Source organism: Prunus avium, chromosome 1, assembly GCF_965620075.1.
Source record: "Prunus avium chromosome 1, drPruAviu1.hap1.1, whole genome shotgun sequence".
Classification (NCBI taxonomy): domain Eukaryota; kingdom Viridiplantae; phylum Streptophyta; class Magnoliopsida; order Rosales; family Rosaceae; genus Prunus; species Prunus avium.
The window spans coordinates 17,693,898-17,720,622 of record NC_142284.1 but is presented as its reverse complement, the minus strand read 5'-3'; the positions used below and the strand labels follow the sequence as shown (position 1 = coordinate 17,720,622).

At 36.8% G+C, this 26,725-nt stretch overlaps 1 protein-coding gene, 1 long non-coding RNA gene and 1 other non-coding gene across 5 annotated transcripts; 1 reads left to right on the top strand and 2 right to left on the bottom strand.

Moving 5' to 3' along the window:
* Window positions 1-975: 975 nt before the first annotated feature.
* On the bottom strand, window positions 976-26,347 carry LOC148297462 (uncharacterized). The gene is made up of 5 exons (XM_088247120.1): window positions 25,108-26,347; window positions 24,031-24,600; window positions 7,128-7,136; window positions 1,236-1,395; window positions 976-1,007 (listed from the first exon to the last, which is right to left on the bottom strand). The coding sequence occupies exons 2-5, from the start codon at window positions 24,586-24,588 to the stop codon at window positions 976-978; spliced, it is 759 nt and encodes a 252-aa protein (XP_088103246.1). The 5' UTR covers window positions 24,589-24,600; window positions 25,108-26,347.
* Window positions 4,456-4,562, bottom strand: LOC148297464 (small nucleolar RNA R71). Its single transcript, XR_015833225.1, has one exon. It is a non-coding gene; the product is annotated as a small nucleolar RNA R71 (small nucleolar RNA).
* Window positions 20,042-23,159, top strand: LOC148297463 (uncharacterized). Of its 3 annotated transcripts, XR_015832997.1 has the most exons (4): window positions 20,042-20,350; window positions 20,449-20,525; window positions 21,354-21,496; window positions 22,096-23,159. It is a non-coding gene; the product is annotated as an uncharacterized LOC148297463 (long non-coding RNA). The 3 variants fall into 3 exon arrangements; XR_015832996.1 differs by lacking the exon at window positions 21,354-21,496 and having other exon boundaries at window positions 20,047-20,350; XR_015832995.1 differs by having other exon boundaries at window positions 20,047-20,350; window positions 21,354-23,159.
* Window positions 26,348-26,725: the final 378 nt, after the last annotated feature.

Here is a 26,725-nt window from a genome sequence, read left to right as displayed (position 1 = left end):
AACCTGTTTAATAATTGCACTTCAAGATAACAATAGAAATTTGATGGGGTTCGTGTTTTAGTTGTTTATCTCTACTATTATAAAGGGAGGTGCAAAGTAGTTGGCGTCATAGGCTTCACCAAAAAAAATTGGACAGAAACACCTCTGAAACAAAAAAACCAACGGCTCAGCAAATTTTGTTTTTCATTCTTTAGATGGGTATTTTAGTAAATGCACAATATAATAAAAACCAAAACTAAACAACAACCCACAAAAGTCGGCCCTATTATCTTTAGGTTTTCACCCGCTTTCGGTCCTGTTCAGTGCCAGTCTGTTGACTTTTTTAGTATAACTGGTTTTTTTTTTCCGGTTTTTTCTATTTGGTCCGGTTCGGTGTTTTGGATTTCCAGTCTCAATGCCCACCGCTAATGCTAATTAGGTGAAATTGTATCCATATATTCCAAATTAGTAACTATATAGTGTCTTAAAATGAAAGCTCCCATATCTTAATTGGTGGTATTATCTTATTAAATAAAGATAATATCCCATATTTAAGATATTATCCCTATTTTTAGTATTAATTAATTGGCCAAATAAATGGGCTCAATTAATTAATCTAGAGAATATTCTTCTTGTGGTGTTTTGTGATTAGAGATGAAAATATTTGCTCTCACAACACTCACAAAAAATGATGGCCGCCCACTTTGAATGACTTCAATTCTAGTAGTGGAATAAAGCCCTCCCCTTGAGATTTTGAATCTTTTGATCGTCTTATGGCATGCAATTATATTTTCTTAACGTGAATTTATAATTATATTTTCAATGCTTTTAATGCAATTCTATTTGATATATTTACATGCAATGTAAAAAAACTCCTAATTAAAACATGCTTGAGCATGATGTGAAGGATGTGAACATGAAAGTTCATTGTGTTTTTCAGAATCATCACGGTTGGAAGAATCCCTAATAGTCCAATTGTTCTTTGGTGACTGATCCCTACTCCTTGTATACAAACAAAGTAATTAAAACTGCCAGACAAAATCACATCGACAGCATGTCAAAAACACATACATGCAGCAAAAAAAGAGAAAGTTTTACTCATGTACGCCGTCTAATATGTTTTACAATAACTAGAAAGAGTTTATACAAATGCGGAGGAGTTCAATGACAACATGAAATTCTCAGCCACACATGGCTAAAGAAATTCTGGAATTAATATGATAAGCCTAAAAAATTGAATAATCGACTTATAATACTCTGGCAGTTGTATTTGATGTTGCCAAAGTTTTGTAACCCAACTTTTCGGGAATTAACTGCTATAATTGTGTTCTTATAAATGTTGTGACTGATACCTTTGCGTTTGAGGAAGCCCTCGTTTCCTTCACAGCCACCTTGACCTTGGCCGGCATTGCTCCAGTCGACATAGATGTTGTGAAAGTTGAATATCCCGGCATTTGAGGATCCATTGCGTGCTGTAATTTTATTTTTAGAAATTCTGGATTGGTTGGTGCTGCCGCCATCTTCAGTATTAGTTGTCTTAAACACATCGAGATCATATACGCCAAAAATCGGGAAAAAACAAATTTCAGAGATCAAGTAACGGGACAAAACATTTTGACGGTTATAAACGAAAAGTCAAGATTTAATAACGGTTATTTCAACTCTGATTTTGATGATTTTTTACAGCTACACTCCTTGACCCTATATGAATACAATGACTGCATTCGATCGTCAATTTAAAATATTTACACTAGTGGATACTGTTAAGCTCATAATTTCATACATATACATGCCCAATTTACTTCTTTTGCTTAGTTCCTATAATTCTAAGTTATTTCCCTCCCTTTGTGTGTTTTGTAGGCCAATAGAGCAAGAGAGCATAATTCATGCAATTCAAGCATGTTAAGGCCTAATTTGGATGAATGGAAGAAGAGCTTAAAAGACAAACTCATTTTGGCTACAGCCCCCTGCCAGTCCAGTTCCGTAGGTCATATTGCAAGCTTTGTTTCAGCAACCTACACAGCTCGGATGAGGCAGCATTCTTCATGAAAGTTGTTCCAATGGGTATGTACTATAACATATCCAAACTTCAGCCCCATTGGATAAATATGAAGTCTGTTACCTAGCAAACACAGAGCCATGCTCAGGATGGATTTTATCAGCGCGCAAAATGAGTTAGCAATTTGTTTTGGCCTTAACTTCCTCCTCCGACCTTGGATTGGCCCAAATGACATATGGCTGGAAAGAAGACATTCTGAACTTCAATTTCGAGTGCTTAAAGTCCTAATTTGATTAAGAGAAGCCCAAGTTGTAAGCCCTTGAAGTTGCTGGTTATGCTGACCTCAGCATGTGCTGGTTGGATGCTTGGTCATGGTGAGCTAGGTATGAGCTATCATTTCTGGTTGGAAGCTTGGTCATGGTGACATGAAGATGAGCTAGGGCTGCTGGTGGGATCTATTGGTGAAGTGCATCAACCAATTCAGATTTTATAATGCAAGTGTTGTATGCATTAGTGAAGTGCATCAACCAATTCATCTTTTATAATGCAAGTGTTGTATGCATTAGCCATATTGAATTCAGATTTGTCACTCCCCTCTCCCTATAAATACCACATCCATTCCACATTCAAGACACAACAAATCCTGAGATTCACAACCCCCACAATTCACTCCAACCATCCTCAAACACTCTCAAAATCCCAAACACTCCAACAATCACCAAAACAACTCCAGCAAACCTCTCTTCCATTTCCCTACGAATTTCATCTTCCTTAGCCATCACCACTCACTCAAACTCATCCCAAATCACCTCCATATCCTTCATACATCTTTCTAGAAGTGGGGAAGCTCTTGGAGAAGCATTAGAAGTGGAGAAGCACTTGGAGAAGCCTTGGACACCACAAGAACTTCAGAAAAAGGGTTTTTCTACTCTTATTGTATTCATTATGTTTTCTCATTTCTGTTCAAGTCTCTTTTCCATTATGAGTAGCTAAATCCATAACTAGGGCTTCGATGTAACCTAACATGAATATTCTGGGTTTATAAGTTTGGAGTTTCAAGTTTGATTCATGATTCATGTTCTTATTCATTATGCTTATAAGTTAACATGCTTGTTTGAATGATTGATCACCATTAGAACTTGTTTGTTAACTATCTTGGTTTGAATTAAGAGTATACACCATGCTTTAATTCGAATTGAACTATGAATAGGAAGAGTATGTATGGACATTCGACAACAGGGATTAGATACATACTTGGTTGTTTAAAATGTTCTTCTATGCTTAATGGGTTCCTAATGCTTAATTTTAGGTTAGACAACAAATGATCAAATTAGGGAATTAGGAACACAAGGTTAGGACCAAACACCATGGCCTAATCATACTTTAGCTAGAATCAATCTTTGAATCTGAATTAGACTTGTTACTTGAATCTTTATAACCCAGAATTGAATTGTTATGGTGATTCGAATGCCCTAGTCTCAAAATCTGTTTTCCAACTCTTAAAACCACACTTTGTTACATTTGTTTACTTGTTTTTGTTTGCAATTTCATTTTGCTTCTTTTGTTCAACAATCACAACCACTCTTGTTTTAAATTCTGTTTTAGACATAACCTCCTACTTTCTTGAATTTGGTAATCTAAGTACATAACTAGTTTTAACTTCTCAGTCTTCGTGGGTACGACCTCGTACTTGTCTTGCTATACTACTAATTGCCCCGTACAATTGCGAGTTAACATAATATTAACAACAAATTTTGGCGCCGTTGCCGGGGACTGAACGAAAGTTCTTCCCTGGTTATGTGCCCAAGGTTACCCTATTCTTTTTAGTGTTTCTAATTAATCTAATTTTCTGTTTCAGGTAGTTTATGTCTAAAAATCCATTACTTGAACAAGTGAGGTCTTCGTTCCAACGTTCTAGATCTTTGAACGCAGGACCATCATTGCAACCCAGACGAGTGACCTCTGAAATTCAGAATCGTCTAGAAAGGGAGTTGTCAACTGCAAAAGAGCAAGCTCTTGCTACATTTACAAGTCTTGCTCTCCACACTGAACTTCCCGGTTCTTCACTTTCAAATTCGGAAGCAAGTTCAGACCAAGAAGAAGAAGAAATGATGGCTGCCATTGAGTTCATGGGAGAACTTGATATCCCAACAATTCCAGCATCTCCTTCAAGCATTTTGCTGCCCACTGTAGCTCGAAATTATGAGCTTAAATCTTCTCATCTTAATATGCTGCCTTCCTTTTATGGTTTACCTAATGAAGATCCATTGACTCATATAAAGGATATTTTTAATGTTGTGAGTTCTTTTCCCTTGACAGGTGTGACAGAAGATCAACTTCGAATGAGAGTGTTTCCATACACTTTAAAGGATAAGGCGAAGTATTGGTTGAATTCTTTGAAGCCTGGTTCACTCACTACATGGTCTGCCATTCAAAAGAAGTTCCTGGAAAAATACTTCTCCACGCAAAAGACCGACATGCTTAGGGACAAGATCTTGTTATTTGCACAGCAAGATGATGAATCGTTTTGTGAAGCATGGGAGAAATTCAATGGGTTGCTCAACCAATGTCCTCATCATGGGATTCCATTGAAGCTTCAAATGCGTATGTTTTATAAAGGACTAACCCCTTCTAGTCATAATATAGTCACCAATTTTGCAGGTGGTTCTTTTAAAACCAAAACTCCAGAAGAAACGTACGAACTCTTTGAGGAGATAGCAATGGAGACCCAACATACGGATACAAGAGGTAAACGTGTTATTAGTGGTTCTAATGATGCTTCTAGTGTGCAGATTTCAAAACTGGAACAAAAGCTAGATGCTCTTCTTGCATTAAACTCAAGAAGCCCTCCGAAGGAAGTGTGTAGCATTTGTGAATCTCATGACCATGCTACCACAGCTTGTCCACTTGGGGCTGGATATCCAGAATTTGTGCAAGAGCAAGCTAAGTTGGTAAATTCCTACAACCAAGGTCCAAGAAATGATCCATACTCTCAAAGTTATAATCCAGGTTGGAGGAATCATCCAAACTTTTCATGGAGAAATACCCAGAATCAAGCAAATCCCCCTTCATTCCAAAGGCCACAACAATCATCATCATCATTGGAAGATATAGTGAAGCAGATGGCAATCAACCAATCCAATTTTCAGCAAACTACACAAGCTGCCATCTCCAAATTGGAAGTCCAATTAGGCCAAATAGCTGCTGAAATAACTCAAAGAGTGCCTGGGAAATGGCCAAGCCAAACTGAGATCAATCCAAAGAACCCAGAAGCCAAGGCCATTCATGTGCTCAGATCAGGTAAGATCATTGATAATAAAGATGATTCTAATCTTTCAAATGATGTTGTGATTGTAGAAAATGAAGAGGAGGAGACCATGGCCACGGAAGGAGAACAACTCAAAACTTCTCAATCTGCTCCTAAGGCCAAATCAGATTCTCAGAAATCCGATCAATTCCAATTGCATAAAAGGGATGACAAATTTGTGCCACCACATCTTCAAGAAGATAGATACGTGCCACCCGCTCCATATGTTCCACAGATTCCATTTCCAGGCTGTCTTAAGAAAGCAAAGCAAGATAAGGCTTTTAAAGAGATTTATGATATTTTGAGTAAAGTTAATATCAATTTGCCTTTGCTTGATCTTATTGAACAGATTCCTGCATATGGAAAATTCATCAAGGACTTGAAAACTCACAAGCTCAATTTCGCTCCAAATGAAGGAGTAAAGCTCGACCAGAATGTAAGTGCTGTATTGCAAAGGAAGCTTCCACCAAAACTAGATGATCCTGGCAGCTTTGACATTCCCATTAACATTGGAGGCAAGAAGGTTGGAAGAGCCATGTTGGACTTGGGAGCAAGCATCAATGTTTTGCCATATTCAGTTTATCAAGAGCTTGGCTTAGAAGGGATGAAGAAGACTTCAATGCGACTTGAACTAGCTGATCATTCTATAAAATATCCAAAAGGTATTGTAGAAGATATTCTAGTTCAAGTTAATACACTAATTCTCCCTGCTGATTTTGTAGTGATGGACATGGAAGACAATCCAAATGGAGATCGTGTTGATCCCATTCTCCTAGGCAGGCCATTCATGGCCACTGCAGACACAATCATCAAAGTGAAAGATAGCACTCTCTCCATGACTGTTTTGGGTGAAACTGTTGAATTTAAAATGCTTAATGCTCTATCTCAACCTTCTATCTCTCTTGATTCTTGCTTTTCAATTGATGTTGTGGATCATGAGGTTTCTTCCAAAATTTTGCAGAGAAAGTCTAATGATGCTCTAGAAGCTGTCTTAACACAAGAAGAGGAAGATCTTTGTGAACCAGAGTTCCAAGAAGTGGTGGCTGCCTTAGAAGTGTTTCCGCCATACCCACCATCCTTTAGAACACCAATCGAGCCTCTTGGACCATCATCCACGAAATTGGAGCCATCCATTGTCATCCCACCAAAGCTAGAACTTAAACCTCTTCCCAATAATCTTAAATATACATATTTGGGTGCTAACGAAACTCTCCCTGTTATAATTGCTGCAGGTCTCTCCTCACATGAAGAAGAGAGCTTAATTAAAGTTCTAAAAGAGCATAAAACAGCCATTGGGTGGACCATAGCAGACATCAAAGGAATTAGTCCAAGCATGTGCATGCACCGGATTTTAATGGAAGAAGACAGCAAACCATCTCGTGATGCCCAAAGGAGGCTAAATCCCAACATGAAAGAGGTGGTTAGAGCTGAAGTTTTAAAGCTACTCGATGTAGGAATCATCTACCCAATTTCAGATTCTAAGTGGGTGAGCCCTGTGCAAGTTGTTCCAAAGAAGTCCGGAATCACCGTTGTGAAGAATGAGAAGAATGAGCTAGTTCCTACACGAACTGTCACTGGTTGGAGAGTTTGCATTGATTACAGGAAGTTGAACACATCCACTAGAAAAGATCATTTCCCCTTACCTTTTATTGATCAAATGCTTGAACGTTTATCTGGCCATGCTTACTATTGTTTTCTTGATGGTTTTTCAGGTTATAATCAAATTCCCATTGCTCCGGAAGACCAAGAGAAAACCACATTCACATGCCCATTTGGTACGTTTGCTTATAGAAGGATGCCATTCGGTTTATGCAATGCCCCAGCAACTTTCCAAAGATGCATGATGTCAATCTTTTCAGATATGGTGGAACGATTCATTGAGGTATTTATGGATGATTTTTCAGTTTTTGGTTCCTCTTTTGATAATTGTCTTCACCACTTGTCTCTAGTGCTTAAAAGATGCCAGGAAACAAATCTGATTTTGAATTGGGAGAAGTGTCACTTCATGGTGAGACAAGGCATTGTACTAGGCCATGTGATTTCAAGCAAGGGAATCGAAGTGGATAAAGCCAAGATCGACCTCATCTCAAATCTTCCACCCCCTACCTCTGTTAAAGGAATTAGAAGCTTTCTAGGTCATGCTGGATTCTATAGAAGGTTCATCAAAAATTTCTCAAGCATTACAAGGCCATTGTGTAATCTCCTTGCTAAGGATGCTGTTTTTGAGTTTAATGAAGCTTGCATGGAAGCTTTTTCTACCTTGAAGAGGGAGCTAACTTCAGCCCCTATTATCATAGCTCCGGATTGGTCTTTACCATTTGAAATAATGTGTGATGCCTCTGACTTTGCTATTGGTGCAGTTTTAGGTCAAAAGAAGAACAAGCTGCCCCATGTGATTCATTATGCTAGCCGGACCTTGAATGATGCTCAAATCAACTACTCCACAACAGAGAAGGAGTTGCTTGCTGTGGTTTTTGCTTTAGAAAAATTTCGTTCTTACCTTGTTGGTTCTAAAGTAATTGTTTATTCTGACCATGCAGCCCTTAGATACTTGCTCACTAAGAAGGATGCCAAACCACGCTTGATTAGATGGATTCTCTTGCTGCAAGAATTCGATTTGGAGATTCGAGATAAGAAGGGATGTGAGAATGTGGTAGCTGATCATTTGAGCAGAATTGTGGTTGAAGAAAAAGGAGGAGCTGTGCTACCCTTGAATGAGACTTTCCCTGATGAACAACTATATGCTGCCCAAGTCAAAGAGCCATGGTATGCTGATTTTGTTAATTATCTTGCTTGTGGTGTTCTTAGAAATGATCTAACTTCTCAGGATAAGAAGAAGTTCTTTTCCATGGTGAAACATTATGTATGGGATGAACCTTTCTTATTCAAGCATTGCCCGGATCAACTCATCAGAAGATGTGTTCCAGAAGAAGAGCAAGAAAGCATACTTAGGCATAGCCACGAATTGGCCTGTGGAGGTCACTTTGGAGCTAAGAAAACAGCACTTAAAATTCTGCAATCTGGTTTCTTTTGGCCCACTCTATTTAAAGATGCATTTAATTTTTGTGTTAAGTGTGATAGGTGCCAAAGGATGGGGAACATAAGTCGCAGGAATGAAATGCCATTGAATAACATACTTGTTGTGGAGCTCTTCGATGTGTGGGGTATTGATTTCATGGGACCATTCCCATCTTCCTTTGGTTATACTTACATACTTGTTGCTGTTGATTATGTGTCTAAATGGGTGGAAGCCATAGCCACCAAAACCAATGATTATAAGGTGGTGCTGAAGTTCTTGAAGGATAATATTTTCACAAGGTTTGGTACTCCAAGGGCTGTCATTAGTGATGGAGGCAGCCACTTCTGTAACAAGCCATTCGAAGCACTCATGAAGAAGTACAACATCACCCATCGAGTCTCTACACCATATCATCCGCAAACTTCTGGTCAAGTGGAAATAAGCAATAGAGAAATTAAGCACATCCTGGAGAAGGTGGTGAACAATACAAGGAAAGATTGGGCAGCCAAGCTCAATGATGCATTATGGGCTTATAGGACAGCATATAAGACTCCCATTGGAATGAGCCCTTATCGTCTTGTGTTTGGGAAAGCTTGTCACCTGCCAATGGAGCTTGAACACAATGCTTTTTGGGCCATCAAGAAGTTAAATTTTGATCTAGACAAGGCAGGCCATGCAAGAAAGTTTCAGTTGAATGAATTGGAAGAAATTAGACATGAGTCTTATGAGAATGCAAAGCTTTACAAAGAACGAACCAAGAGTTACCATGACAGAAACATTCAACGGAAAGAGTTCTCCAAAGGTATGTCAGTTCTTTTGTTTAACTCACGTTTGCGTCTCTTTCCAGGAAAATTGAAGTCTAGATGGCAAGGCCCATTCACCGTGGTCAATGTTTCTCCCTATGGAGCTGTGGAGATTCAAAACCCTAAAGATGGCTCGACTTTCAAAGTAAATGGACAACGTTTAAAGCCATTCTATGAGGGAGTTTCAGCTGGCATCCAAACTAGCCATGTGGTAGATCAACTTCCCTTCGTACCATCAACTTAGCTGATTGCACAATGTCTTGCCAAGACAGTAACTAAGGCGCTTCTTGGGAGGCAACCCATGTGTTCAAGAAGAAGGTGCTTGGTAGCAATCGACCTAATCGCATCAAGGGGGAGCATTTCAATCCTTTCTCTTTACTTGTTATTATTTTAAATTTCTATTTTTTTTTTTTTATAAAAATTTAAAAAAAATTTAAAAATTTAAAAATTTAAAAAGATTTTTCATATGAGCTAACTTATGGTAACTCCAGTGAGCACTTCCGTCAATACAGTGTCTAGGAGTTCTTTAGGCGACACCTTCGGTGTCTAAGAAGTTTGGATTTTAAGCGGGACCATTGTGACCCCTCCAACCTTCCCGGATCCCCTGGCTGTGTTTTCTGAGGCCCTTAACTGGTCATCCATGAGTTGCTTATATATTCATTTTTTTTATTTTTTATTTTTCCTAAACCTTCTTCTAAACTTTTCCCTTTATCATTTGTTTGTTCTCAATCATCTTTTGTATGCTTTCACATTGAGGACAATGTTCAATTCAGGTCTGGGGGGAAGGTTTTCAATTTCAATTTTCTTATCCATTTGTGTTTTCAATTTTCGTTCTCTTGTCACAAATTTTTTTATTTTTTTTATTTTTTTTATTTTTTATTTTTATTTTTTTTAAAGAATGTCATACAATCAATGCTATGGAGCTGCTATTTGAGGTTTTCATATCAGAATTTTGCACTTCACAAAGCTTTTGCTCTTAGAATTCTGGTGGCTAAAGTACCACGCTCAAATTCTTGAAGGAAAATAGTGGAGACTACCCTAGTGAGCTATATCGAGCCTAATTGCTTTCTTGAGAGGGTTTAAAGTGTTCTATTTCTCATCCATACTTATTTTCTTCAATTCACTCTAATTGATCTCATTATTCCATTTTGATTGAATACTAAGGATGATTCTCTTTTGCAGATATCATGTGCTTGCTCTCATTCATGAATGAACTCATTGAAGTGATGCTAGGCTATGTGTGCATAACCATTCTATGTGCTTTCTTTTCACCCTACCTATATGTGTGTTCCATCAACCCTCTTGAAGCCAAACACTTAAAGCCTTTTCTTCTATCACCCTCATCATTTCCCTACCTTTGTATCTCAATCTGAGATACTTGACCTATTGTAGCCATACCCTATAGCTTAGAAATATACCAAGGTGTGCCAAGATAAAGTTTGAAGCAAGGAAGTTGCAGCCATGTACCTAAATAAAGATGATGTGAATCTGTGCAATGAAGTTAATGAAGATGCAGATCAAATCAACGAAGATGAAAGTGTTTCGATTTGATCTAAGTGTGAAAAATAAAGTCTATGCCAGGAGATACCATGAAGTTTGCTGCCATGCCAATCTAAATCAATGATGCCTTGCAGATTAATGAAGCATGCAACCTTGGTATGTTCTTAAGTTATTTGTTTTTCCTTCCAATTCTTCCATTTCCCCTAAACCTTAGCCTTTCATTACAACATTGTGAAAGACCTAGCTGATCTTTGAGGATGTATTCATGGGTGCTGGTAAGTATGTGTGTATCTCTATTCTTAGTATTTAATTCCTTTCATGAGATCTAACCAAATTTGTGCTTCTATTTCATACACTCACTTATGCTTTCTTGAGAGAATTAAAACATAGGTTCTGAGTGATTGAGGGTTATCTGTGAGAATTAGAGTCGAAGCATGTTCTCTATTCAAGGTTTGAGTGTGCTTGCTTTGAAACTGTGTGCCTTTGAGCTATAGCTTCCACTTGTACACACTGATTGATGACCTATCTTGGCAACTCTATGGTGTTGGAGGTATGACTAAAACTTTCTTTCATTTTCATTAGTTGATTTCAAAGTTGTTTTTCTAACCATTTTGTTTTGTAGAGTTAGAAAAACGTTTGTGGGTATCGTATCTGTTAAACCCTCAGGAGACACAACTCCTCCTACTAGGGATGCCTAGAGGTTTAAAGGCTTGTTGCATACGCTCAATGCAATCGAGTTACCTACGAAAGTGGTCTAGTTAACTTCTTGTTTTGTTTTTATCTTTGTTTCTCTTTTGTTTTGCTCGAGGACTAGCAAAATCTAAGTTTGGGGGTGTGTTAAGCTCATAATTTCATACATATACATGCCCAATTTACTTACTTCTTTTGCTTAGTTCCTATAATTCTAAGTTATTTCCCTCCCTTTGTGTGTTTTGTAGGCCAATAGAGCAAGAGAGCATAATTCATGCAATTCAAGCATGTTAAGGCCTAATTTGGATGAATGGAAGAAGAGCTTAAAAGACAAACTCATTTTGGCTACAGCCCCCTGCCAGTCCAGTTCCGTAGGTCATATTGCAAGCTTTGTTTCAGCAACCTACACAGCTCGGATGAGGCAGCATTCTTCATGAAAGTTGTTCCAATGGGTATGTACTATAACATATCCAAAATTCAGCCCCATTGGATAAATATGGAGTCTGTTACCTAGCAAACACAGAGCCATGCTCAGGATGGATTTTATCAGCGCGCAAAATGAGTTAGCAATTTGTTTTGGCCTTAACTTCCTCCTCCGACCTTGGATTGGCCCAAATGACATATGGCTGGAAAGAAGACATTCTGAACTTCAATTTCGAGTGCTTAAAGTCCTAATTTGATTAAGAGAAGCCCAAGTTGTAAGCCCTTGAAGTTGCTGGTTATGCTGACCTCAGCATGTGCTGGTTGGATGCTTGGTCATGGTGAGCTAGGTATGAGCTATCATTTCTGGTTGGAAGCTTGGTCATGGTGACATGAAGATGAGCTAGGGCTGCTGGTGGGATCTATTGGTGAAGTGCATCAACCAATTCAGATTTTATAATGCAAGTGTTGTATGCATTAGTGAAGTGCATCAACCAATTCATCTTTTATAATGCAAGTGTTGTATGCATTAGCCATATTGAATTCAGATTTGTCACTCCCCTCTCCCTATAAATACCACATCCATTCCACATTCAAGACACAACAAATCCTGAGATTCACAACCCCCACAATTCACTCCAACCATCCTCAAACACTCTCAAAATCCCAAACACTCCAACAATCACCAAAACAACTCCAGCAAACCTCTCTTCCATTTCCCTACGAATTTCATCTTCCTTAGCCATCACCACTCACTCAAACTCATCCCAAATCACCTCCATATCCTTCATACATCTTTCTAGAAGTGGGGAAGCTCTTGGAGAAGCATTAGAAGTGGAGAAGCACTTGGAGAAGCCTTGGACACCACAAGAACTTCAGAAAAAGGGTTTTTCTACTCTTATTGTATTCATTATGTTTTCTCATTTCTGTTCAAGTCTCTTTTCCATTATGAGTAGCTAAATCCATAACTAGGGCTTCGATGTAACCTAACATGAATATTCTGGGTTTATAAGTTTGGAGTTTCAAGTTTGATTCATGATTCATGTTCTTATTCATTATGCTTATAAGTTAACATGCTTGTTTGAATGATTGATCACCATTAGAACTTGTTTGTTAACTATCTTGGTTTGAATTAAGAGTATACACCATGCTTTAATTCGAATTGAACTATGAATAGGAAGAGTATGTATGGACATTCGACAACAGGGATTAGATACATACTTGGTTGTTTAAAATGTTCTTCTATGCTTAATGGGTTCCTAATGCTTAATTTTAGGTTAGACAACAAATGATCAAATTAGGGAATTAGGAACACAAGGTTAGGACCAAACACCATGGCCTAATCATACTTTAGCTAGAATCAATCTTTGAATCTGAATTAGACTTGTTACTTGAATCTTTATAACCCAGAATTGAATTGTTATGGTGATTCGAATGCCCTAGTCTCAAAATCTGTTTTCCAACTCTTAAAACCACACTTTGTTACATTTGTTTACTTGTTTTTGTTTGCAATTTCATTTTGCTTCTTTTGTTCAACAATCACAACCACTCTTGTTTTAAATTCTGTTTTAGACATAACCTCCTACTTTCTTGAATTTGGTAATCTAAGTACATAACTAGTTTTAACTTCTCAGTCTTCGTGGGTACGACCTCGTACTTGTCTTGCTATACTACTAATTGCCCCGTACAATTGCGAGTTAACATAATATTAACAACAGATACCACAAAATCTTATGTTATATTTAATAAAAGTATAAATAAACTCTTAATTGTTAGTGAATATATTGTTTTGATGGCATACGCATTCTACGAAACTAGTTTCAACGATCCAACCGTCAAACTTGTTTGTTTACACTTCGAGATCATATACGCCAAAAATCGGAAAAAATAAACATTCAGAGATTAAGTAATAGGACAAAACTTTTTGACGGTTATAAACGAAAAATCACGATTGAACGGTTATTTCAACTCTGATTTTGATGATTTTTTTACAGCTACACTCCTTGACCCTATATGAATACAATGACTGCATTCGATCGTCAATTTAAAATATTTACACTAGTGGATACCACAAAATCTTATGTTATATTTAATAAAAGTATAAATAAACTCTTAATTGTTAGTGAATATATTGTTTTGACGGCATATGTATTCTATGAAACTAGTTTCAACGATCCAACTGTCAAACTTGTTTGTTTATACTTCGAGATCGTATACCTTAAAAATTGGAAAAAATAAACATTCAGAGATCACGTAATGGGACAAAACTTTTCGATGGTTATAAACAAAAATCACGATTTAACGGTTATTTTAACTCCGATTTTGATGATTTTTTACAGCTACACTCCTTGAACCTATATGAATACAATGACTCAATTTGATCTTCAATTTAAAATATTTACACTAGTGGATACCACAAAATCTTATGTTGTATTTAATGAAAGTATGAATAAACTCTTAATTGTTAGTGAATATATTGTTTTGATGGCATACGCATTCTACGAAACTAGTTTCAAAGATCCAACCGTCAAACTTGTTTGTTTATACTTCGAGATCATATATGCCAAAAATCGGAAAAAATAAACATTCAGAGATCAAGTAATAGGACAATACTTTTCGACGGTTATAAACGAAAAATCACGATTTAACGGTTATTTCAATTTTGATTTTGATGATTTTATATAGCTACACTCCTTGACCCTATATGAATACAATGAACCAATTTGATCGTCAATTTAAAATATAATACATTTAAAATATTATATTTTTCTAACAAAATAATTTTTTTTTAATTTATTTTTATTTTTGTAAAGACTTTGCAAGACGAAGTTTAGAAATTTGTCGTGCAAAGTCATGTATAAAAAAAAATTATTTTATTTATTTTTCTAAAGACTTTGCGAGACGAAACACACTTCGTCGCGCAAGACTTTGTGCACCAAATTTTATTGTTTCGTCGCGCAAAGTCATGCAAAGATTTTTACAAATAATTTTTTTATTTTCTTTATTTTTGTAAAGACTTTACGAGACAAACCACTCTTCGTCGCGCAAGACTTTGTGCACCGAATTTTATTGTTTCGTCGCGCAAAGTTACTTTGAGCGACAATGTTTTGTCGTCGCGCAAAGGTTTGTCGCGCAAAGTGACTTTGTGCGACGATTTGTGTTTCGTTGCGCAAAATTTAGTCGCGTAAGACTTTGAGCGACGAAGTTTAATTTGCGTCGCGCAAAGTCACTTTGAGCGACGAATTGTATTTCGTCGCGCAAAATTTGTTCGCGCAAGGGTTTTTTTTTTACTAGTGTTAATAACTAAAACTGTAGTTTTTTTTTTAATAAACTAAGCATTGATTTTTTTTAAGAAAATATTTTTCTAAAGATCTTTTTTCGACTTTGAGCTATGCATATGTCTTATTTTTCTTTTTTGTCTTTTTAAGATTTCCAGATTAATTGTTGAAGTGAGTCTCCTAATTAATCAAAGAGATTTATTTCCTTGATTAATTAAGGGATTTACTTTCCTATTTTATATAGTTGTCAAATCATTGTTTAATTAGGAGATACTTTCATAATCCTTTAATGTATCTAATTCCTTATAAAGCACTCATGTAAACTCTTATATATACCTTCTTATGTAGAAGAACAAAAATAAGAACCTAACATATTCAAAACCCATTTTCATATTTTAGCATGGTATCAGAGCAATCAATCCTCGGTTGTTTCTAAATTCTCATATCAAAATTTCTTCTCCACCCCCCCCCCCCTGAAGAGGGGGGGAGGGGGAGTGAAAAAGGATCTGTTTCTCTCGCTCATCGAGATTTTGCCTCTTTCTTGACTCCGACATATCCTTCTCTTCAGGGGGAGAAGAGGACTGAAGAGAAGTTTCTATATGTTCTTAAGCCGTGTTCACAAGATTTCTGTGTCCTTAGCCGTGTTCACAGGGTTTCTGTGTTCTTAGCCGTGTTCACAGGGTTTCTGTGTTCTTTAAACTCCTGTTTACCCGTTTAGATTTGTTTCCGGTAATAATAGGGTAAAGTTCCCCATTAATTCAAAGACCGTGGTTGGTCAATAAATTAACTTTCTTTGTGTGTCGAGCGTGCCACCGTTAGCAATTTTTCAATTCTAACAGACTTGAGAGTAAAAATAACTTGCGCCCCAAGCTATTGACTTTGAACAAACGATTGTGAATTTGGGTGAGGAATATCTCCCAAGTAAGTTCTTTTCTATGCCTTAGACTGGTAAGGACTTTATAATTTTCCTCAATATAAAACCGGTAGTTCTGGCCAGAATAACTAATAACAGACTGAACTAATTCCAGGCAGAACTCCCCTTTTCAAGACTCAAAAAGGGAAAACTGACTATACAAAGACAAAAAGAGGGCTGTACTTCCATTTCTGGCTGGGTAGTTGCCTCTGTTCTGGACTGGACTGGATGTTAAACAACTTCAAGTGCTGGACTCCGGCTGCAAATCGATACCAAAGCTTGATTTTGGTAGAGCTTTAATTCATTTCAAACCCTGGAAGGCTTTTGGATGGGCAGAACTGGGACTTCTCCAGTCTGAAAGGGACAGAAGTGGCTGGACTTGAGCTGGAGGCGTACTGTGGTACCTGTGCTGCTTAGTCAGGGCTCTCCATAAATTTGTTGAGTTTTTCGTTTTGAGAAAACTCAAATTCTGCTTGTCTTGGCTTTTGCTGAACCAAATTTGTAACGAGAGAAATCTCGTTATTGTTGACTTGTGAACTGAGATTCAAATCCGAAACAGTATTCTAACTGTCTTTGCTGGGAGAAAAAAAGATGATTCTGCAAGCTTGTTGAGAAGCTTTGGAATTGAAGTGCTTCAGACTCTAAGTCTGCTGGACTTAGTTTGAAGTTTTTGTGATTAAGTGATCATTTGAATGTTTGTCCTTTGACTGAGTTTTTTGGTTGTGTTGATTGATTGTCCTCTGTCTCTGTTTACCCTCTCTTGTATATATAAGAAATGTTCTTTGAGAGTGGGCGGCAAGTAAAAAGATCTTTTTTTAATTTTTAATTGAAATAAATAGGGGTTCCATCCATTTTCTGGCAAGTAAACACTCAACGATCAGTTCCTGAAATGACTACTTCTCTGTTTTCTTTTGATGGGGTGCCATGCCCCTCTTTCATTTCAACTGCTTTCTGAGAGTCTGGGAGTCTTTTGAGATAGTAAGTTCTCAGTTTTTTGATCCCTGTTTCCCCCTTATCCCCTTTTCACAGAGGCAGAGTCTGCTTATTCCTTGAAAATGGTGTTTTCTCCGGAACAGGAAATATCTTTTGAATAATTAAAACGGGATTTGATCTCCAGGCAACTGAGTTTTTTCAGAGACGTTCTTCTTTTACACCTGCCCCTGTTCAATCTTTTATTTCAGCCGATTTTGTTGACTTCTCTAAGTCAGGGATCACGTGGGACTGTTTTTAAAAGACCAGTTGGGTTTAGTTTGCTCTGAGCCCAATTCTAGTTCTTCCGAGGCCCAAGTCTCTTTTCTGATTTCCACTGTTTCTGGGCCTTCGACGTTTTGGGCCGAGTTCTTTGTTTTGGCCTGTTTATTCGTTTAACGGGCTGGGCGCTTTTGATGGATTGAGGGTGCCATTTTTGGGCCAAAATAGGCGACTTTAGAAGAAATGATGTGGGCCTTTACTTTTGAACTGGGCGTGCCAAATTTAAGCCCAAACAACTCCTCATATCAAATTTATCATATTTTTCCCCAAATCCCTCAAATCTTAAGTCCTCAAATGCCTTATCTCAAATTTCTCATATTCAAACCCAAATTCCTCAAATCAAATTCTCATACCCTCAAATCCAATTCATACATCAAATTCATACATCAAATTCCTCCAATCAAAATCCCTCACATTCTCATATCACATCTTACTTTCGCTGCGATGTCTTTCTTGTGCTTCCTCTTAAATTCTTGGACAAAGTGGTTCACCATTATGTTGTCAGGAATCCCTACGATCCTCCCCACGATCCTCCCCTTATTGCAGACACACAGAAGCATGCGGTCAATCCTGCTGACCTGGCTACCCAAATTTGTGCTTCTATCGCCACCACCAAAGGTTCTACTTTTCATACGCCCTCTCTAAAAAATCTGCATGGATTATCGACTCGGGTGCTACGGATCACATGACATTTGATCATGGCTAACTTATTAATCGCAAATCATCCACTCCGTCGGTGGTGTCTAATGCTAATGGTACCCCTCCCCTGTGGATCAGAAGACTCTTGAAAGAATTGGGCTTCAAGCCAGAAAAGACAATGGAGTTGCATTGTGACAACAAGTCAGCCATTGATATTGCTCATAATCCAGTTCAACATGATCGAACCAAACATGTTGAGGTGGATAGACATTTTATCAAAGAAAAAATTGAGAAGAAGATCATCCGCCTACCATTCGTAAAATCAGAAGATCAACTGGCAGATATCTTAACCAAAGCTGTTTGTGTCAGAGTATTTCATGACTCACTTACCAAGTTGGGTATTTGTGACGTATATGCACCAACTTGAGGAGGAGTGTTGAAGTGAGTCTCCTAATTAATCAAGGAGATTTATTTCCTTGATTAATTAAAGGATTTACTTTCCTATTTTATATAGTTATCAAATCATTGTTTAATTAGGAGATACTTTCCTAATCCTTTAATGTATCTAATTCCTTATAAAGCACTCATGTAAACTCTTATATATACCTCCTTATGGAGAAGAATAAAATAAGAACCTAACATATTCAAAATCATATTCATATTTTAGCACTAATGACAATAAAAATCTAAACAATCACCCCAACAAGTTAGAGGCAATAGCAATAAAGAAACTAAAAATATGATTGATTACACTCAAGCTAGCTACAGATCTCAGTGAGTCATCAGTTCACTGCTTCGTCTTCATCAGCACCGGAGTCGACTGGTTTCTCTTTCCCTTGGCCTTTATAGATGTGGGTGTTGCCAAACTCGAAAATTCCTACTCTCTCCGATTTTATCCCCGTAATATTATTCCCAACGATGTTGAAGTCATTGCCTCTTCCGCCCTTGTCTTTTTTCTTGGGTTGGAGAGTTTTGGTGCTCACTGATGGGGATTTCGAGCTGTTGCTGTTTTGTTGGTCGGTGTTCGCCTTAGAAGAATCCTCAAAACCTTGTTTCTGATCACCAAGTGGAGGCTTCAGATATAGCCAGCCGGTATTCATTTTCACTGCCTGGGATCCTTTTTCTGGAGGTATATCGATAATTGGCTGCTTTGTGCCAGAAAAAGTTACTATAGTTTCTAATTGTAAGGGGAAGCCAAACAAAACTCTTTTTCTTTATATATATATATATATATATATAGACAATGTGAGAAAATAATGAATCAAGCTCTCTCCTTCGGTTACGGTGATACATTATTCTTTGGCAAAAGATTAAGCAACCAATTGGTAGAGAGCACGTGTGTCCATTAAGTTGACCATTAGCTATCCGAAAGAAGTTGCCCAACTCTTATAACCCTTGCAAACTTCTAGCAAACTCTCTTCTTTCTTTGTCTTCTTTCTCCGTATTTACTAAAATACCCATCTAAAGTATGAATAACAAAATTTGCTCAGCCGTTGGTTTTTTTTGTTTCAAGGGTGTTTCTAGCTTTAGAAACTTCTAGCAAACCATGGTTAGCAAGAAACACCCGTGAAACAAAAAAAAAACCAACGGCTGAGCAAATTTTGTTATTCATACTTTAGTAGATGGGTATTTTAGTAAATACAGAATATAATAAAAACCAAAACTAAACAGCAACCCACAAAAGTCGGCCTTATTATCGTAAGAAATGAGATAAAATAAAAATAAAAACAAATAAAAAAGCAACCTAAAAAACTTGGCCTCATCGTGTGAAAGAAGCAGTTCCTTTCGGTTTTCACCCACTTTCTTCGCACCCCCATTAACGTGACTCGATGAAACATGAGTTGCTTTACGTTGCTCCATTAGAAATTTCTTGTCTGAGAAAGAGAGAAATCGGTTTTCACCCACTTTCTTGTTTGATATATTTACATGCAATGTAAAAAAATCCTAATTAAAACATGCTTGAGCATGATGTGAAGGATGTGAACATGAAAGTCCATTGTGTTTTTCAGAATCATCAGGGTTGGAAGAATCCCTAATATTCCGATTATTCTTTGGTGACTCACTACTACAAAATTGTAAAACCACGACACAAAATAGACGACCGTGTAGTTTAAAACCGTCGTTGTATTTTAAAAGATGACGGTTTTACAAAAGCGTCGTGATATACCATTTTAGACACCACTAAAATAGAGTTGTGTTTTAAAAGACGACGGTTGTAAATTACAAAGGTCGTCTTTTAAAACACGCTAGGCTCCTTAAGTGAGTTCGCTCTCGACCTAATTTTCAGATTTCCTCCCAACTCGAAAACATTCCCTCCTCTACTTCTCGCAGCGCTCTCTCAACTCTCTGAACGAACTCTGAATTTTCCTCATCTCTCTTCCTCCCTCGTCGTCACAGATCTCTCTCTTCATCTATCTTTCTCTTTCTGCTATGCGTCTCTCTCTTGACCATTCGCTTCTTTTGCTTTGCAGGTCGTGATCGATAACGTCGTCTGCTCTCCACTGCGACTTTACTCAAGGTTTCTGAGCTCGCCATCTCGTCGGGCCGTCGTGGTAAGTGAGAGTTTCAATAAGAGATTTGGGGCTTTTTCTATTTCAAATCCCTAGTATCCTTTTACTTGTACTTTCTCATCGATCTCCATCTCTTTCAGATCAAACCCACCGAAACCCTAAGCTTGCTCCTTCTGCAACAAAACCTCCAAAGCCGCGAAGGCCTCTGCAACAGTTGGTCTGAAATTTCTTTTCTTTTTTATGTTCTTTATGATTTACCTATTATATTGTTTCAATTTGATTATGAGTTGTTGCTCTGTTTGGATTATGCTGGTTGTCTATTCATATAGATTTTTATTTTCTGGAGTGCATTTCTTTCATAAGAACTCTGGTCAGTCCCCTTTCTCAGTCTCAGGCTTTAATTTCTCGAACAGAGATGAGAGATGGTTTGTGGTTCGTGAATTTTAAGGTGGGGTTCAGATAATCTTAGTTGAGTCTTGCTAATACTGCAGCTATATCATGTATATTTTAATCTCAGTTGATCTCTCTCTCTCTCTGTTTTTTTGTTTTTGGTTCTCTTTCTTGATCCACGGTATGTCTCAAAATGCATCAGATACTCAGAATTCGTATTTAGTTGACTACATGGATACATGATGGATATGCAAGGGATACATGAGGGGTTATTTTGTATTTTCTTTTCCAAGAACAAAGGGGAGAGGGTAATTTTTTTTGGAAAAAAATGGATTGTTTGGAATTGTTTCTATAAAAGCGAGATCTGAGTGCTAGTTTCAAATGTTAAAGAAAAAATAAACAATTAATATTTAACTATATATTTCTTTATTGTCTTATCCCTGTATATGCTAATCTTTTGTCATATCGTCGTATTGTTTTGCATATCTTGTAACATATCTGTGCAACACAACAATGGATTATTAGCTTTCTTGTCTGAGATTTTTCCTTTTCTGATTTTTCGCTGACAACTTGACATTGATTTTCATTTTTATGCTTCAGTGTTGTAGTTTTGTCTTAGAATACTATCTGATATAATTCTTTTTCAATGCTGTAGTTCCGTTTGGTTTTCGCTTTAAAATTGCTACTTTATCAAATGCTTTGGTTTAATTGGTTGAGTATTGGCCAATGCTTGGGTGGTGGTTGAGCTCATGAAATATGGTTTGGATTTTCATGTCTGCTTTCCTTAGTTGCAGCTAGGTGTGTAAGCTTTTCCTTAGTTACTGCTTCAGAAATAAATTCCGCTTGATTTCTGCATTTTGGTGTATAAACCACAATAATTCAGTGCTTAGTATTGTGAAGTTGTTATCCAATTAGAATGAGTATTGTACCAATGTTGATAATCATGTCTAGCGTGTTAGAAATGGATAAGATAAGTGAACCATATTGCTGAGATTACTGTCATTACTGAGATTATTGCACTTTTTGAGATGATTTCCCCCCCACCCCTCTCTTTTTTTACACTAACACTGGTACTTTCCTTTCTTGACTTTGTGGTGCTAAGGGTTGCATTTGTTTGCCAAATATTTAGGTATTGCGTGCTAAGAATCATTTATTTTACTTTTTTTTTTTTCTTAATTTGTGCGGCTGTATTTTACCTGAAATTAGAGTTCCTCTTTCTCTTTGACATGTTGTGATAAGTTTAATGGGTGATTTGCGTTTTATAAATATAAAGTGAAGGTCTTGGGATAATTTGTTCATGATCCAATTCTATCAATATATGTTTTGCAATTTTCTGCATAGTGTACCAAATCTTAAGTGAAGGCACTTAACTGTTATCATGACATGGTATTCTTCAGCATCACAATGTGGTTTTAAGATGTTCACTAGGGCTACTGCAAGAAAGTTTTTCACTAACATCCGTTTGAACAGGTAATTCCACTTTAGATTGTATAGATAGCATTCTGTTTGAACAAGTAACTGCACTTCAAATAGCAATTTGCAATAGTTTATGCTTACCTCTGTTGCTAGAATTTCAAACCCATTCAACCTATAATTTAACAAGCACTTGGTTTGGCTTATTTAATTGTCAATTTCAGGTCATGCATATCTCAACCATCTGAAGAAAAAAAAATTTAAATAAAAAAGTGGACAGGCAATGTTCAATTAATTATATATAATGCAAGAGACGTGTGCAGGTGATGATCCTAAATTATTAACAACGGGCTAATTTAATTGTGCATGCATATATGATATACCACTTTCTTTTTCTGCAATATGCTCGTGCATGTCACGTGCTCTGTGTACTTTCATGTTAGCAGAGCAGATCGCCACTTCTTTCATCTTTTATTCATTTTATTGCGCACTTAGAGTTAGAGCCACTTCTTTTATTAGTCATTGGGGAGAATTTAGCTTCATGTCGTTTTGCCTGTAATGTTGCTTCAAATAGCAATTTGAATATATGCATCTTTTTACTGTTTCTCTGTTATCCTTTTGTTGTTGAGAATCTGATATGTATGTCAATTTGATGTTTAGGAGCAAATAATTTTTCTGTTGGCAAAGCGGCTTGGAATGATGACAAAAATTAAATTATGTTTTTCTGTGCTTCCCTGATATTATAGATTCTTTTACGGGAAGAATGAACAGATGTTGATTTTCTGCAGGTGGTGCTTTGATGTTGAGGTAGTTTACCTATGCAAATGGTTCATAATTCGAATGATCGAGATATTTGTGAACTGGTGGATCAAAGGAGAACCTGTTAAGCATGCCAAATATGCTTTAGGAGCTTGTGCTCATGTCTGTTGGATATAGAACTGCTATGTAATTGCTATTAAATTTTTGAAAGAAACAATTTGGATATATTGGTAAATTATGAAATTACTATTGAATCTTCAAATTTTAAGAAAGAAACAATTTGAGTACATATGTATGAGTGGGTAATAGCATATTTGGATATGAATTTATTGTTCACAAAGCATTATGGTTTTATAGTTAAAATTGTTGTAGAGAACCATTGGAAGTGGAAAAAAAAAAAAGATAAAATATAAAATCACTACGTCAGTTTTGCAATAAATACATGACGATAGTTTCAACGAAACCGTCATCTTTATAGTTGATAGACGACTGTATTTTAACAAACAGTCATCTTTAGGGATAATAGATGATGATTTTTTTTTAAAATCGTCGTCTTTTCAGCTAATACACGACGTTTTTCAACAAAACCGTCGTCTATAGATATCTATAGACGACGGTTTTAAAAGAACCGTCGTCTTTACATATAATAGACGACGGTTCTTTCATAAAAACCGTCGTCTTTACAACTAATAGACGACGGTTCTTTTAAAAACCGTCGTCTTTACATGTAATAGACGACGGTTAATTACCGTCGTAATTTGACATTTAAAAAGACGACTGTCGATTTAACGACGGTTTGAAAAAGAAAAAGACGACGGTGTTTCCCCGTCGTCTATTTCAATTTTTGTAGTAGTGACTGATCCCTAATATTCCTTGTATACAAACAAAGTAATTAAAACTGCCAGACAAAATCACATCTGCAGCATGTCAAAAACAGAATATACAATGAGACCTGTGGTGGAGAATAGAAAGTTTTACTCATGTACGCCGTCTAATAGGTTTTACAATAACTACAAAGAGTTTATACAAATGGCAACATCAAATTCTCATATGGTATATCCACACATGGCTAAAGAAATTCTGGAATTAATATCATCAGCCCAAAAACCCAACTTTTCGGGTTTCAAGAACCCAACTTTTCGGGCGGCATTGATGTAGACGTTGTGAAAGTTGAACATCCCAACATATGAGGCTTTATTGCGTGCTGTAATTTCATTTTTATAAATTATGAATTGGTTGGTGCTGCCACCATCTTCAGTATTAGTTGTCTTCAAGTTGCATTCGAAGTTGTCGAAGTTGTGATACGCTTTCGGAACTCCATCTCCTTTAATGTTATTGCCACGAATGTTGTAACCATCACCTTTGGGTTTGGTTCCTCCACCGCCACCTTGGCCTTGGGCGGAACTCGAGCCACCTGCTGCTTTGCCGTGATCTTTAGTACTAGTAGTCTTGCAGTTGTAGTTGATGTTGTGAAAGATGAACATCCCAACATCTGACTCTCCTTTTGTTGCGGTAATTGTATTACCATTAATATTGATGTTGCCCAAGTTGTGACCGTCACCTTTCAGTTTCGTTCCTCCACTGGCACCTTGGCCTTTTGCGGTGTTGCTCCAGTGGACATCAGAGATGCGAGAGGGCTCGACCCCAGTATCAGGGCTATTGGGTTTGATGATGTCATTTGTGGCACTATATCTGTTGCTGGTGTCTTTTTTTTCCATTACTGGCTGGAGCTTTAATAGGCAACAGGTACACAAACAAGATAAATTTTAATCATAATTCTATTTAAATTTTAAAAGAACAGAAACGATATTCGGATTACAAAAATCATACAAAGCAGGAATCAGATTCAACAAGGACTAACAGAAGTCTTATGACTTGGACTAACAAATTCATGGACAAACCAATCATTCAAAAATAAAAAATAAAAACCATGAGTAACTGAGCGGAAATCTTCCAAATTTGAAGAATTATCAAACCGAGACAAAATTTTACTTACAATTTAATTAATTAACAAGAATAAAATTGACATCTTCAAGCAATTTTTTTTACAAAATCTTGTTCTCTCACCCTCTCTTCTGGATTATCTGCTTCTAAATACCCAACACTAAATTTATTCAATGAAGACCCAAGACCTAAATTTGTTCATTGTACACCAAGCCCCTAATTTGATAAGGTGGAACCTATAATAAAGCAGAAATTTTTTAAAAAACAATTAAAGAAAAATTGGAAAGGCTCACCAACTGTGTGTTCTGGGTCTGTAGTTTCGATTCAAAGAAGTCAATTACAACTCAGCCAAAACAAAACAAGCCTATAACTTCGAACCACGTATGTAATCTAAAAGAATCTACTCTAAATGCGAATCTGGCTGATGTTAGTATTGTTCTCTCACCCTCTCTTTAGATGCTGTGCTTCTAAATCCCCAAACCCTAAAAAATTTCAGTGACCACTGAAGCCCTATCCTTGATTGAATAAATATGGGCTGCTATGTCGGCAGCTTGATTTGGAAAAGTTGGTTTGACTTTTCCAAAGTTGGTTTTAGCCACAATTTTTCTAATTTTTTTAGATTTCTCTAGTTAGTACATGGGTATTTTTAGTGGCTTGCAAAGGTCATGAAAGATAAAAGCGTGTTCAAGTGGTAGGCAACGGCCATCACAATCATTGTCGGCAATTCTTCCCAGATAAGGGAGATTCACTATTATACAAAATATAGGGGCTTAAATTATAAAAACACTATATATGAAATGGACTTCAGAAACACATCCAAAGTCCATTCACAACATAACAATAGCTGGGGTCACATGCTTCACCAAAAAAAATTGGACAGAAATGTTTACTCAATGGTTAGAGTTGTTAGAGTTGTTAGGTTAGACTGGTGGTTAGCTTAGCTGTCAGTTGTTTGCACAGTTACTTACTCAAATTCTCATAGTTTGGTTTGACTTTTCCAAAGTTGTTTTTAACCACAATTTTTCTAATTTTTTTAGATTTCTCTAGTTATTAAGTGGATATTTTTAGTGGCTTGCAAAAGTCTTAAAAGATAAAAGCGTACAACAATTATTCTAGAAGATTATCCGTATTAAGAAAAGATAAGGAAGATTCATTATTATACCTAATATAGGGGCCTAAATTATAAAAATACCATATATGAAATGGACTTTAGAAACACACCCAAAACCCATTTACAACATAACAAAGAGACTTTTAACTTCTTATAAATTACAAAACTGCAATCAATTTCTTAAAACAAGTCCAACCTCAAAACCTCATAAAAAAAACTCAAAATACTCAATAGCAAGGTATTAAATATCGATATTATCGCCGATAATATCGTTTTTTTTTAGGTGGAGATATTTTAACACATATCCACTTGATTATCGTCAATATATCGATATTTTTGTCGATATTATGGCGATAATATCGGGGACGATAATTTCCTTTACGTTCATGTAATATTTGGGCAATATATCGCGATATTATCGATAATATCGCGATATGAAACTCATACCTTGAATAAACCTGAGGCAAGCAAACACGAGTTGACGAAGATCTTACAAGAACCTGTAGAAGAGAGATTATGATCAGTTTACCGAATTAGAATGAACAGAGAGCGAATCTAGAGCTCCAATTGGATTCCGAGAGAAAGACAAGAAGAGAAAATGAAAATCGAGCCCTAATTCTTCATTTTCTTTTCTTTTCCTTGGGTTTCTCGGACACCAAACGGATTTAATAGCGTCGAGGCTTACAGAGAGCGAGCGAGAGCGAGAGAGAGAAACTGCGAGACTGATGCAGAAGAAAGAACAGACGAAGATGAAAGAAAGAAAAAGGAAGAGAGGAAGATGAATAGAGAGAGAGAGAGAG

What these genes read in the sequence shown, in the direction of transcription:
- LOC148297462 (XM_088247120.1), bottom strand. Translation starts at nt 24,588, where the DNA reads ATGGAAAAAAAAGACACCAGCAACAGATATAGTGCCACAAATGACATC. An exon ending in CATCAAATACAACTGCCAGA is followed by an intron (nt 1,008 to 1,235) that starts GTATTATAAGTC and finishes TTTGTCTGGCAG; the next exon opens with TTTTAATTACTTTGTTTGTA.